The sequence below is a fragment of the Gorilla gorilla genome, chromosome 1 (genome assembly GCF_029281585.2).
Source record: "Gorilla gorilla gorilla isolate KB3781 chromosome 1, NHGRI_mGorGor1-v2.1_pri, whole genome shotgun sequence".
Lineage (NCBI taxonomy): Eukaryota > Metazoa > Chordata > Mammalia > Primates > Hominidae > Gorilla > Gorilla gorilla.
In genome coordinates, this window is record NC_073224.2 from 233,915,928 (window position 1) to 233,931,162 (window position 15,235).

The following is a 15,235-nucleotide window of genomic DNA, read 5'->3' on the forward strand; positions in this document are numbered from 1 at the left end:
GGCCTCCCAAAGTGATGTGATTACAGGCATGAGCCACTGCACCCAGTCCTTGGTATACTTATACTAAAAAATTCTTCATTGTTCATCTAAAATGCAAATGTAACTGAGCATAGTGTATTTCATCTGGCAACCTACATCCAGTGCTAGAGGGAGGGTCCCAGCACTGGACTGAGCCATTAACAGAGAAACCTTCCTGAGTGGCTACACAGAGTAGCTGTGCTGGAAGCCAAAGTGTTTTGGGGTCATTCTGTATATGAATCATGGTGGAGGTAAATATTCTTATGTTTACTATTTAAAGATGGGGCCGGGTATGGTAGCTCAAGCCTGTAATCCCAAAACTTTGGGAGGCCGAGGCAGGCGGATCACCTGAGGTCAGGGGTTTGAGACCAGCCTGGCTAACATGGCGAAACCCCCATCTCTACTAAAAACACAAAAATTAGCTGGGCATGGTGGCAGGCACCTGTAATCCCAACTACATGGGAGGTAGAGGCAGGAGAATCGCTTGAACCCAGGAAGCCGAGGTTGCAGTGAGCCAAGCCTGTGCCACTGCACTCCAGCCTGAGAGACAGAGTGAGACTCCACCTTAAAAAAAAAAAAAAAATTGGCTGGGTGCAGTGGCTCACACCTGTAATCCCAGCACTTTGGGTGGCCAAGGTGATCAGATCACTTGAGGTCAGGAGTTCAAGACCAGCCTGTCCAACATGGCAAAACCCTGTCTTTACTAAAAATACAAAAATTAGCTGGGCATGGTGGCACATGCCTGTAATCCCATCTACTCGGGAGGCTGAGGTATAAGAATCACTTGAACCCAGGAGGTGGAGGTTGCGGTGAGCCGAGACCATGTCACTGCACTCCAGCCTGGGCAACAGAGTGAGACTCTGTCTCAAAAGAATAAATAAAATAAAGACGAGAGAATTTGTTAGCAGTTGCATAAATGCGTATATCTCATATAATATTTGCGTAAATATAAAATACATATGCCCATGTATGTATAGTTACATAAATATATTACATCGGTTTATATTTAAATATCACCTATTAAGTTTTGCTTTACAGCTATGTTACAGACTGTTTTGTGGTTTCACCCAACAAAAAGAAACCAAAAGGCCAGGCATGGTGGCTCACACCTGTCATCTCAGCACTTTGAGAGGCTGAGGCGGGCAGATCACTTGAGACGGGAGTTCCAGACCAGCCCGGCAACGTAGCAAGACCCTGTCTCTACAAAAAATACAAAGCTTAACCAGGTATGGTGGCGGGCACCTATAGTCCTAGCTACTCTGGAGGCTGAGGTGGGAGAATTACCTAAGCTTGAAGAGGTGGAGGCTGCAGCGAGCCATGATTGCACCACTGTACTGCAGCCTGGGTGACAGAGTGAGACCCCATATCAAAAAAAAAAAAAAAAAGAAAGAGAAAAGAAAAAGAAAACAAAGTGCAAGGCATGAGTTAAAGCGGCTGGGTTTTGTCAGTTGCTCGGCGTGAGTAGTTTGTTGGATGTACGTTTTTAACTTATAAATTTGTACTGCCTTTGGTTTCCATTATTTTGCCCGTTGAAGATTAGGGTTTTGGAGGAGAGAAACGAGAGAGCCAGCCTCAGAAATAGATACATTCCTCAAGCCTTTGGAGCATCTAAGTTAGCTTTCTATTTATCACCACCACTTTCCAAGTAACCATAACACAAAATCTCGTGGGCCCAAGAGAGGACAGCCACAGAGCATTCCTGAGTCACTATTTATCTTGTTTGAGTGGTGATAAAAACCAGGTCATTCTCAATCATAGAAACACAGACCTGGGCGTAGTGAAACATATGTTATGTTCCATTTATATAATTCCTAGAGGCTGTGTTTTCCAAAGCAGAGGAGGGATGGCAAAGAACTTCTCTACCCAAGTAAGCATTATGGCCCAATTAATGTCTACAAACCTAAGGAGGCTGGGCGCGGTGGCTCACGCCTGTAATCCCAGCACTTTGGGAGGCCGAGGCGGGTGGATTACTAGATCAGGAGATCAAGACCATCCTGGCTAACATGGTGAAACCCCATCTCTACTAAAAATACAAAAAAAAAAATTAGCCGGGCGTGGTGGCGGGCACCTGTAGTCCCAGCTACTCGGTAGGCTGAGGCAGGAGAATGGCATGAACCCGGGAGGCGGAGCTTGCAGTGAGCCGAGATCGTGCCACTGCACTCCAGCCTGGGCGACAGAGTGAGACTCCATCTCAAAAAAAAAAAAAAAAAAGAAAAAAGAAAAAAAAACCTAAGGGAAAAAGGAATGTCTCCACATTGTCGTTTTTACCCCCAGTCTCTCTGTATGAAATTCTTGGCCGGGTGCCGTGGCTCACGCCTGTAATCCCAGCACTTTGGGAGGCCGAGGCAGGTGGATCACGAGGTCAGGAGTTCGAGACCAGCCTGGCCAATATGGTGAAACCCCGTCTCTACTAAAAATACAAAAATTAGCTGGGTGTGATGGCGCACGCCTGTAGTCCCAGCTGCTTGGGAGGCTGAGGCAGGAGAATCGCTTGAACCTGGGAGGCGGAGGTTGCAGTGAGCCAAGATCGTGGCACTGCACTCTAGCCTGGGCGACCGAGTGAGACTCTGTCTCAAACAAGAAAAAAAAAAAGAAAGAAATTCTTGAAGACTGTCAAATGTCAGCATGCAGTTTGGCCCTAAACACAGCTCTTTTCTCTGCAAAGGAGAAAAAGGCAAAGCCCATAACATTGCTGGAAGAGCTGATGGACCATGGAAGCTGTTGTGGAGAAGCTTCACACAACTAAAGAAATAGCCCTTAATTTACAACCTGGGCTGACAGTTTGTTTCAGGCTGACTCAACCCACCCGAACAATCTGTCTCAGCACACCGAAGTGTCTCATGCCAAAAGATCCTAAGAGGGCTGGGCAACTTGGAAGGGATGAGACGCAGGCCCAGATGGTGCACATCTGGCCAAAAATTAGAAAGAGAAAGAAATCAGCCTCTCAAATCCACAGACAGGTGTTCGGGGCTTCCCAGGAGACCTGCTTATGAAGGGCAACGGGGATGGCTATGGACTGGTGGTTAGTAAAGGAACAACAAAGGTTTCTGAGACTTGCGCAGGTCAGCGGGAACCAAACAGGTGGCAAGGGTGGGCTGCTGTCCACCTTCCCTTGACAATGGCATCATTTCGAAGACCTTTAAATTATTTAGATTATTGTAACCAAGACATCTTTAATAATGCACCAAACAGCAGGCACCAGGTTGAAATCAATTAGACTCCACCGATAAATTATAAGGGAGAAATTTACAGGAGAATGGCTCTGGGGTAGGGACTGCAGGTACACATGCCTGCCAGAGACAATTATATCAGGAACCAAATAGTTATTGCTTTGTCATTTAAGCAGCAGAAAAGATGGCCAGGTGCTCCTAAATTAGAGCAATAACAAATAACTAAAATGAGGAGGCCTGTTCTGGGCAGGAAGGCTTCTGGGTGGCCAAGAGAAAAGACAATGGAGGTAGGAACAAATCTCATTTGGGGGATATCTGGGATCCGGATGCACCCTGCACTGGGGGCACCTCGCCCTTCTTCCAGCAGTTTGGGGCCAGTGGGGTAACAGGTGGTATCACAGGGGTTTGTCTCCCAGAGGATGACAATCTCCTGGAGGTGACTTCAAAGTTTCCCTTTCTAGGCAGGACGCGGTGGCTCATGCCTGTAATCCCAGCACTTTGGGAGGCCAAGGATCTCCTGAGTTCAGGAGCCTCAGACCAGCCTGGCCAACATGGTGAAACCCTGTCTCTACCAAAAATACCAAAAAATTAACCGGGCGTGGTGGCGCGCGCCTGGAGTCCCAGCTACTCGGGAGGCTGAGGCAGGAGAATCGCTTGAACCCGGGAGGTGGAGGTTTCAGTGAGCCGGGATTGAGCCACTGCACACCAGGCTGGGCGACAGAGTATGACTCCGTCTCAAAAAAAAAAAAAAAAAAAAGCAAAGTTTCCCTTTCTAGTACAGGAAAAGCCCTAGGGAGTCCTGGCTGGATCTCAGGCCCCCGAGGACGCAGCCACGCCGCGTGCCACGCGTCCATTGGGAGCAGGAAGAGAGACCCGCGTGGTCACCCCGCCAGGGCTGCCTAGGCGCCGCGTCCCGCCCTAGGCCGCGCGGAGGCGCAAAGCGCAGGCGCACTCCTGCCGGGCGCGGACGGCTCCGGGCCGCCAGGGGCCGCTGTGGCGCAGCCGGGCTGGCCCGCGCTGTCCCTGACGCGGATCACTGGCCCCTCTTGAGCACGGCCTTGCCGGTTTGGCGGGGTGAAAGGTTGCGAAGATGGCGACGGCCTTGAGCGAGGAGGAGCTGGACAATGAAGACTATTACTCGTTGCTGAACGTGCGCAGGGAGGTGAGACCAGCGGCTGGACGCTCTGGGGGCTGAGGCCGAGCCCGGTGGTTCGGGAGGGCCGGGCTGGCGGTGGCCGCCCCACCCCCTCCACGGGAGGCTCGGGTCCGGCGGGGAGGCCGCGTGACCCCGGCGACGTGCACGCCAGCCGCCCGATGGAGCCGTCCCCACTGCCCAGACCCTCCCGCCGGGGGTGCCGGGGCCGGCCTCCGCCCCAGCTCCTGGAGGCCAGTGCGCCGCGTGCACTGTGTCCGGGCAGGGCCAGAGGCCCCCGCACGCACAAGAGGAAACGGGGGCCCCGAGGAGGCCACCGTAGTGGGGTTCGCAGTCCTCCGAGACCCCGTCTCGCGCTCAGCCCACGTACTCGTCCTGGCTCAGGGGCTGTGTCATCGCCTGTCGCCAGCAGGATGGCGAACTGAGTCTCACCCACCAAGGTCAAGGCCACTAGGGAACGTCCTTAGGGCTTTTTCCGGTCCCCGAGTCTTTCGTGGGGACGCTCTGCCTCTGAAGTGGGTCCATCCTCAGAGGCACGCGTCTCGTGCCCTCTTTCATTCCCCTGGACCCGCTGTCCAGAAATTGCAGGCAGAGCCTCCGGGACACAGACCCTCGGCTCGGAGGCTGCAGATTAGGAAGAAGCCCTAGGCCAGAAAAGTGGTGCCCTAACAACAGCTTCATCATTCACACCAAGCACTTGTACCCTGTCTCCTCAACGAATAAAAGATAACATGAGAGAGTCTCACATAGTCTGGCAGTAGTAGGGCCCCACTACACTCCTTTGTTCATGACTAGTCTGGAGTTGAGATAGGTGTGAAGGGCGAGAAGGCTTCCAGGGTCAGGTCATGAGGTGGATCAGTTTCTTTAAGCCGATGGGTCCAGACTTTTTAGCCCTGCCAGAGAATTCCTAATTCCATCTCTCAGGTTTTCCAGTGGTAATGAAAGCTAGCCAAGTTTGGCTATGCTAACCAAAGCGGGTTCAGTGTGTGTTGTCAGTAAATATTAGTCTATGTGGTGTTAATAATACGAACTTATCTTGTGTGGGACCACTATGCTGAATGAACTTTGTACTGTTATCTCATTTAATTCTGAGGATAGCTCTTAAGGTAAGTATTATGATAGCCCTTGATTTACACTTGAGGAAACCAAGGCATAGAGAGATTAAGTAGTGTGTCTAAAGTCACACTACTAGAAAGTGCAAGAGCCTGAACTCAACCCAGGCAGTCTGACTCTGGAGCCCAGCTTGTGAGCTCCATGCTAGTCTGTCACCTTACCTTACCAATCCTTGGACTACAAAGCTGCTAGTTCTGGTACTGTATCCTTGAGTGTCACGCGCATCCGTGTGAAGAGACCACCAAACAGGCTTTGTGTGAGCAATAAACCTTTTTAATCACCTGGGTGCATATGGGCTGAGTCCGAAAAGAGAGTCAGCAAAGGGTGGTGGGATTATCATTAGTTCTTATAGGTTTGGGATAGGCGGTGGAGTTAGGAGCAATTTTTTGTGGGCAGGGAGTGGATCTTACAAAGTACATTCTCAAGAGTGGGGAGAATATTACAAAGTACCTTCTTAAGGGCGGAATATCACAAAGTACATTATCACAAGGGCGGGGAGCGTGTATTGTCATAAGGCCAATTGACCAGTTAGGGTGGGGCAGGAGCAAATCACCATGGTGGAATATCTCAGTTAAGGCAGGACCTGGCTATTTTCACTTCTTTTGTGGATCTTCAGTTGCTTCAGGCCATCTGGATGTATATGTGCAGGTCATAGGGGATATGATGGCTTAGCTTGGGCTCAGAGGCTTGATACTGAGCACCTCATGAAAGAATCCCTCGAATGTATGGGCCACTGTACTATGAGAATGTCCAGTGAAATATCTTTGGGAATTGCAGATTTTGTTAGGCTGCCATAGGGCACCTGGGGGTTCTTGTTCTCATTAATCAACACTTTGGGCTAATCACTCCTTTTTTTCCTTTTTTTTTAAAATTATACTTTAAGTTCCGGGATACATGTGCAGAACGTGCAGGTTTGTTACCTAGGTAAACATGTGCCATGGTGGTTTGCTGCACCCATCAACCCATCATCTAGGTTTTAATCGGCTAATCACCTATTTAGCCTTCAGTCTCTTTCCCTTTAAATGAAGATGTCTGGCTAGTTATACTTTCTTTCCAGTTTTTAGAAGTCAAGCAATAAATGAAGCCAGCCTTTCTGAAATCATTCGTGCTTAGTCTGGGTTGTCAGTAATCGAACAGCCATTTATCAGGCATACTGAACCGTAGGCAGCTGCTGCAGATGATCAAGCAGGTCTAGAATAATACTTTTAGCCAGAGTCCTAGGCGAACATGTTGTCAAAGGTATACCTTCAAACTGCTGAAACTGTAGAGCCTGTCATTGTTTTTGGACTTACGGATGGGAGCCAAAGAAATTTTGTTTGTTTGTTTAGAGACAGGGTCTTGCTCTGTTGCCCAGGCTGAAGTGCAGAGGTGGATCATGGTGCACTGCAACCTTGACTTCCCCGGGCTCAGGTGCTCCCACCTCAGACTCGCTAGTAGCTAGGACCACAGGCACATGCCACCATACCCAGCTAATTTTTGTATCTTTTGTAGAGACAGGGTCTCTCTGTGTTGCCCAGGTTGGTCTCCTGAGCTCAAGCGATCCTCCCACCTCTGCCTCCCAAAGTGCCAGGATTACAGGCATGAACCACCATGCCTGGCCAGGCCTGTTGCTGTTATTAGACTTAAGGATGAAGTATATATAAAAACATAGATATATATATTTATATATATAATTAAACTTCACCCAGGCTGGAGTGCAGTGGCGCAGTCGTGGCTCATAGCAGCCTCGACCTTCCCCGGCTCAGGTGATCCTCCCACCTCAGCCACCAGAGTAGCTGGTATTACAGGCACACACCACCACAGCCGGCTGATTTTTGTAGTTTTTGTAGAGACAGGTTCTCACTGTGTTGCCCAGGCTGGTCTCAAACTCCTGAGCTCAAGCAGTCCGCCCATCTCAGCCTCCCAAAGTGCTGGGATTACAGGCATGAGCCACGGCACCCAGCCAAAAAATATTTCGTAAAATTTTTTTTTTTTTTACTTCTCCCAATGAGTGAAGGCACTTTCCATATTTATGGCTATATGGCTATAGGTTAAATCCATATGAAACATGCCCCCTTGCAGAAGTCACTTTCTGTTGTCTTCGTCAGCAAACTCGGTGTTAAATGTCATACTCAGGTGTGGTGTGCTGGTTTTCCATCCCGGGATTCCATTAGAAGCTCTGAAGGTGATGTCTGAACTTGATATTTACTGGAATTTTTTGTGTGAAATCAAACGTGAAGTTGAAATAACGTGATTTAGTTGGAAAAAAGTCAGAGTAATCTTAAATCTTAATGTGTGGTTGGAAGAATATCTTAATACCTGTTTGTGTGTTTGCTGTCAGTTCTAGAGTAGTTGCCATTTAAGTATAGCTGTGAGAGGCAAGGCCCTCTTCCCACTTATACTTCAAAGTACCTTCAAAAGAGTGTCCTCAAAACTCTCAATGTTCAGTAGAGTTCAGAGACTTTTCTTTACAAATCTCAAATGGAAACAATTCTAGACAAAACCAGGGAATCCTGCTTTAAAATTATAAGCATAGGCTGGGTGCGTGGCTCACGCCTGTAATCCTAGCACTTTGGGAGGCCGAGACGGGCGGATCACGAGGTCAGGAGATGGAGACCATCCTGGCTAACCCGGTGAAACCCCGTCTGTACTAAAAATACAAAAAATTAGCCGGGCGTGGTGGCGGGCGCCTGTAGTCCCAGCTACTCGGGAGGCTGAGGCAGGAGAATGGTGTGAACCCAGGAGGCGGAGCTTGCAGTGAGCCGAGATTGCGCCACTGCACTCCAGCCTGGGTGACAGAGCGAGACTCCGTCTCAAAAAAAAAAATTATAAGCATAATAGAGGTATATAATTGGATTAATATAGAAATGTCAACAATCAGCTGAAGAATCTCCCTCTCCAGGATTTAAACTTTAAAATATCCCCTTAAATTTGTATTCTAGAGCAGGGGTCCTCAACCCCCTGGCCATGGACCAGTACTGGTCTGTGGCTTGTTAGGAATTGGGCCGCACAGCAGGAGGTGAGTGGCGGGCAAGCAAGCGGTTAGCGTCGGTCAAGCAAGCATTACCCCCTGAGCTCTGCCTGTCAAATTGGTGGTGGCATTAGGTTCTCATAGGAACATGAACCCTATTGGGAACTGCACATGCAAGGGATCTAGGTTAGGTGCTCTTTATGAGAATTTGACTAATGCCTGGTGATCCCAGGTGGGACAGTTTCATTCCACTCCCACTAGTCTGCAGAAAAATTATCTTCCATGAAACCAGTTCCTGGTGCTAAAAGGTTGGAGACCCCGTTGTTGCCGCTGTTGGAGAGAGTGAAGCAGGCAGCTGGACAGGACCCCCCATTCTCCTGTGACAAGACCCATGATCTTTAATGATTCTCCTTCTAGATTTCCTGTTTACAGAGCAGGGCCATCATCTGTCATGCCTGCCTCACACTGAGAGGAGGGAGTAATTTATCGTTCACTGGGCACACCAAAGCCAGACTGGTTTTCTGGTTTAGTGTTAGATGCATCATCTGGTGCCTAAAATCTCACTCCTCTAAGATTTCCAGGATGATTTTCCAAAATTTATTTGGAGAAAGGATTCCTTAACTATAAATCAGAGTTAAATTTACCTGATCCGTTAATTAGGAACTTTAATTGACACATTTCAAACCTAATTTATTCCCAAGACAAATGGCTACAGTTCTAACTTTATCAATGTCTTTGAAAGAATTTCATTTTTGCAGTGTTTGTAACCTGTTTGAAGATCTCTGGTTCCAATTGTTTTAACCTTAAGGAGCCATCCTCCTTTTCAAGTTTTAAACACTTTTGGAAAAACACAGTTAAGTAAAAAATGAAGTTGTTAATAAATAAAGTTTTTTTCTTGCAGTCCATATATGGAGGTCAGTGTTCTGAGATCTTCATCCTTCCAGAACAGCCATGAAACTAGAAGTACAAAAGTATCACCTACCAGTAAAAAGTTTACCCCAAGTCCCTGCATTTTCATTCCTTCTCTGGTACAGGGTAGATCATTATTTTCACAATTCTGTGTTGTTGGGGTTTCCTTAGCTGCAGGTTACAGCCACAGAATGAGGCCCACCAGTTAAGTTTGAACTGCAGATTGAAAGAAAGGGCTAGAAGAGTAGAGGAAGGTCCCCTTGTCACTCTCAAGATTGTCCTCGGGTCAAAGTCACCCACAAAGAAGGAGGCAGCAAACCCTCCAATCAGGACCACTGACTCAGCCATCTGCAGAAATTGACATGTAAAAAGGCTCAACTGTGCCAATTTGAGCCACTCAAATACCTAAAGCAGTGAGGCGGTGTGTGTTTACACATTCATTGCTTTCTTATCAAACCTCATGATGGGCAGTTAATTTTGTCTTAATAAAAGAAATAAAGATGGCTCTGAAAAGGTCAGTTCCTTCATTTTCCATCTACTACATTATGTTAAAGTTTGATATTTATAATGACTCCAGTTAAATGTGTGCCTCAGGCACATAGAATTAAGCCTCGGTTGTCCAAAAACAACTTATCCAGATGTCTGCATTCCATAGGGTGTTCTGTAAGCCAAGAGGCTGAGAAGCAAGAATTTCAGCCCATGCTGCCTGCCTCTTGTGTGACCTTCAACGAGTCATTTAACCTCAGCCTCTACTTACCTGCAGAATGGAGGCACCAGTACTTCTTAGTTAACAATGGGATAGAGGGAGGCCACCATGTAGGGCTTTGCAGCTGGAGTCCAGTATTCAAATCCCATTTTACTCTTCTGGAAGTTCTATGCTTCAAGGCTAGTAATTTAACCTTTCTGTTTCTCAATTTCTTTTTTTTTTTTTTTTTTTGAGATGGAGTCTCACACTGTCACCCTGGCTGGAGTGCAATGGCGCAATCTCAGCTCACTGCAACCTCCACCTCCTAGGTTCACGCAGTTCTCCTGCCTCAGCCTCCCAAGTAACTGGGATTACAGGCACACACCAGTACACCTGGCTAATTTTTTTTTTTTTTTTTTTTTTTTTTTTTAGTAGAGATAGGGTTTCACTATGTTGGCCAGACTGGTCTCAAACTCCTGACGTCGTAATCCATCCGCCTCGGCCTCCCAAAGTGCTGGGATTACAGGCATGAGCCACTGCACCTGGCCATCAGTTTCTTTAATGTTAGAATGTAGGTAACAGGTAATAATGGCTTAAGCACTTACTGTAGGCCAGGATGACCTGTGTGGTATGTGCGTTGGTAGGTGCTGAGAATGTATATAAATTGCCTGTCATAAGTAGGTATTTAGTTAATATATATTGTTATTTCTTGGATTTTGATAAGTTTGAAGTTTTGCTTATTTTAAAAAAAGACATAAGGATTGGGGGGTGGCTCACACCTGTAATTCCAGCACCTTAGGAGGCTAAGGCAGGAGGATAGCTTAAGGCCAGGAGTTTGAGACCAGCCTGGGTGGCATAACGTAGCAAGACTCCATCTTTAATTAAATTTTTTTTTTTTTTTTTTTTTTTGAGAGAGTCTCACTCTGTCACCCAGGCTGGAGCGCAGTGGCGCAATCTCGGCTCATTGCAAGCTCTGCCATCTGGGTTCACGCCATTCTCCTGGCTCAGCCTCCCGAGTAGCCGGGACTAGAGGCACCTGCCACTACGCCCAGCTGATTTTTTTTTTTTTTTTTTGATTCGGAGTCTCTCTTTGTTGCCCAGGCTGGAGTGCATGGTGCGATCTCGGCTTATTGCAAGCTCCGCCTCCCGGGTTCACGCCATTCTCCTGCCTCAGCCTCCTGAGTAGCTGGGGCTACAGGCACCCACCACCATGCCTGGATAATTTTTTTTTTTTTTTTTTTTTTGTATTTTGAGTAGAGACGGGGTTTCACCGTGTTAGCCAGGATGGTCTCGATCTCCTGACCTTGTGATCCGCCCGCCTCAGCCTCCCAAAGTGCTGGGATTATAGGTGTGAGCCACCGCGCCCAGCCAAAAAAATTTTTTTTTAATTAGCCGGGCATGGTGGCATGAGCTGTAACCTGTAGTCCAGCTTAAGGTGGAGGTGCAACCGAAAAGCAGGTCAGTTGTTTACCGCATGCAGAGTCCAGTTAACAAGAGTGAGGCGCATACAGAGCCAGTGAATTTACTCTGAAGTCAGCTTGGGGAAGGGGCACGATGTCCTGCTGTACCGCTTCACTTTTAGAGCAGAAAGCAGGTACTTTTATAAGGTATAGGAGGAAATGAGCAAGGGCAGGGGTCCCCCTGCTATCTGGGTACTTTATCGAACTGGCAATTGAGTTGGCACCTTCCTGGGCAGAAAGAAGTAAAAGTGGCCATGGGGACATGATTTGGTCTGCAAATCCACTGTCAAGAGATCCGTCTTGGAGCACATAGTTAGCTGAACTTGCCCCATAGAAGATGTCTGGTGAGGGGGAGGGGAAAGGTTATATTTGCATTTCTAAAGGGCTAAGTAGGAAGCAGGGTACCGGGGAAAGGGGGAGAGGAGAAAGTAATTAAACTATCTCTTAGAAAAATGGGGCCGGGCATGGTAGCTCATGCCTGTGAATCCCAGCACTTTGGGAGGCCGAGGCCAGCGGATCACTTGAGGTCAGGAGTTCAAGACCCACCTGGCCAGCATGGTGAAACCCCATCTCTACTAAAAATACAAAACTTAGCCAGACTTGATGGCAGGCGCCTGTAATCCCAGCTACTCATAAGGCTGAAGCAGGAGAATCTCTGCTGGGAGGTGGAGGTTGCCGTGAGCAGAGATCGCACCACTGTGCTCCAGCCTGGGCAACAGAGTGAGACTCTGTCTCCAAAAAAAAAAAAAAAAAATGGGGGTACTTGGTTACAGGAGGATTGCTTGAACCTAGAAGTTTGGGGCTGCAGTGAGCTACAGTCACACCACCACACTCTAGGCTGGGCAGCAGAGCGAGACTTTGTCTATAAAAAGTGAGACTCCTATAAAAATAATAATAATAAATAAAAGGCTGGGCATGGTGGCTCATGCCTGTAATCCCAGCACTTTGGGAGGCCAAGGCGGGCGAATCACTAGGTCAGGAGTTCGAGATCAGCCTGGCCAACATGGTGAAACCCTGTCTCTACTAAAAATACAAAAACTAGCCGGGTGTGGTGGTGGGCGCCTGTAATCCCAGCTACTCGGGAGGCTGAGGCAAGAGAATTGGTTGAATCCAGGAGATGGAGTTTGCAGTGAAGCAAGATCGCACCACCACTGCACTCCAGCCTGAGCGACAGAGCAAGAATCCGTCTAAACGATAATATAATAATAAATAAATTTAAAAATGTGAAAGACGTGTACATAAATAAATTTTAAAATGTGAAGGACATGCTTGGTATGCTTCATCCTGGCTAAGGATGAACTTTGCTATCCACTTGTAATATTACTAAAAATCATAGTGCTAGAATGTATGCTAAGCATTAGTTTATGAAATTCCTGAAGTTGGGTGTGATGGCTCACGCCTTATAGTCCCAACACTTTGGGAGGCGGAGGCGGGCAGATCACCTGAGGTCAGGAGTTTGAGACCAGCCTTATTAACATGGCGAAACCCTGTCTGTACTAAAAATACGAAAAAAAAAAATTAGCCGGGTGTGGTGATGCTCGCCTGTAATCCCAGCTACTTGGGAGGCTGAGACAGGAGAATTGCTCAAACCCAGGAGGCGGAGGTTGCAGTGAGCCGAGATTGTGCCACTGTACTCCAGCCTGGGCAACAGAGCAAGACTCTGTCAAAGAAAAAAAAAAAAAAAAAGAGGCTGGGCGCAGTGGCTCATGCCTGTAATCCCAGCACTTTGGGAGGCTGAGGCGGGCAGATCACCTGAGGTCAGGAGTTTGAGACCAGCCTGACCAACATGGAGAAACCCCATCTCTACTAAAAATACAAAAATTAGCCAGGCGTGGTGGCAAATGCCTGTAATCTCAGCTACATGGGAGGCTGAGGCAGGAGATTCACTTGAACCCGGGAGGCAGAGGCTGCAGTGAGCCAAGATCATGCCATTGCACTCCATCTTGGGCAACAAGAGCAAAACTCCATCTCAAAAAAAAAAAAAAAAAAAAAAAATTCCTGAAGCATTTTTTACTTTCTGTTCGAAACACTGAGCTTGTTCTTTTTAAAAGACAGTGATCTCTCTGAACTTGTGCTTCCTGGAAAGTTGACATGGGGATAGGGAGCTTTCCTGGAAGTTGGGGCTAAGTATGGGAGTAGGGTGCAGGCTCAAGGATAACCTTTTTTGGGTGTTTGGGGTAAAGATAGGATAGTTGTGAGCCAAGCAGAGAGGAGGCAGAGCTGGGGGTGGGGATGGGCTCAAGAGGGTGCCCGGGAAGTGGAGTTTAGAGAAACTGCCTGTGTGCAGGGAGGGGGCTGTTGAGGATGCCCCACCACTTCCAGTGTCATCTCATAATGTGATTGGCAAACGGGAGGTTACATTTCACAATGTGTTTCTTTAATGATCTATAAGCCAGTTATTTTCTGCTTTGGGCATTTCAAACAATTGCTTCTTGAAATGTTAATGCTCTAATTTTGCATTATCTACCAAAACACCTCTTTTATTTTCTTTCTTAAAGAGAATTCAATGCAAAACTTTTGTATTTGCTTTGAATTTAGTAATAAAACAATGGAAAATAGGGGACATGAGAGCAACATGATTTGCTTGGCTGTAGAATTTTAGTGTCTGCTTTTTATTAACCTTTCATTTTAATTTTACTTATTTACACCTTTGTTTAAGAAAGGATGTAAGACAACAGATGAAAAAATAAAATAGCATATATTTTTTAAAGGAGACACACATTTCTTAAAAAGAAGACAATTGAGAACATTGCTGCATTATTACCACTGTTACAGCATATGCCTGGTACAGATCACAGTCCCTGGAAGGAGCTTGCAGCTTGGAGTGGAACCTCCTTCGAGATGAAAATCTGACAGCTGGATTCCTGTTTGGCTCATGGACTGTTGGAACCACTTCTGCATGTTTTGAGTGTGCAGCCTACCCTCCCTAGTTGACAGGAGCCAGAAAATTCTTCAGCAGTAAAATGCCAAGCCAATAGAGATCAACCACAAGAAGTCTGCATGAGTAGGCAGGGTATAACAGATGAACACGAATGACAGAAGGTATAAGGTCAGGCTTTTAGGGATAAATAAGCCTATTTCTTACTGTGAAGATAGGATCTGAGCCATCAATTTTGGTGCAACTCTGGAGCTTGTTTCTAGAGACTGGGGCCTTTTGATTTTCTATTAGTCTCAAGGGCAACAAATAAATATATGAACATGACCAGGAAGAGTAATGAAAACCAAGTTGTACAATGGTAGCGGAAGATTTCCTGAGCCCTTGCAATGACTTCTGATTGGGAGTCGGGATTTTTGCTCCTTGGGCCCATTTGTTCTTGAATTCTGTGATTGTAGCCGAGATGTGTGCTGCAAGACCTGATTCCTCCTCTGCCCCGTAAACCTTACAGGTGATGTGCTTCCTGCCTTTTTTTTTTTTTTTTTTTTTTTCAGTATTTGGGATTCTGTTGTTACTAATTGTGTAATCTTTTTTTCAAATTTATATTGCCATCTTGGAGGTATTGTGTTTTGTGAGTTTTGTAAGTTTTTTCCTTAACTCTGTGTTAAGTAGAACTCACTTAAGTTTCAAAAATTATTCCTATTTGTAGAAACTTTTTAGAATTGTTTTATCTGTTTCTTTGTTCAGCTTTTCTGACTCATTTGTGATTTGATTATTTCTCTGCTAAGCTCTTTCCAAAGTGAAACCTAAAATGGCTGTAGGAGCCAAACTTCCAAAATCAGTGTAGGTCAGCCTGACCTCTGTCCTCAACAAAGATGTGATAGAATTCAGGGTTTTTGTTT

General features: G+C 46.7%; 1 protein-coding gene across 1 annotated transcript in view; it reads left to right on the forward strand.

The window, feature by feature from the left end:
• Positions 1-4,123: 4,123 nt before the first annotated feature.
• Positions 4,124-15,235, forward strand: part of DNAJC11 (DnaJ heat shock protein family (Hsp40) member C11) — a 66,003-nt gene continuing 54,891 nt past the window's right edge. The window contains exon 1 of the mRNA XM_019010513.4: positions 4,124-4,350. Coding sequence (XP_018866058.1) covers positions 4,279-4,350 — 72 coding nt within the window. The 5' untranslated portion in view covers positions 4,124-4,278. The remainder of the gene's footprint in view (positions 4,351-15,235) is intronic.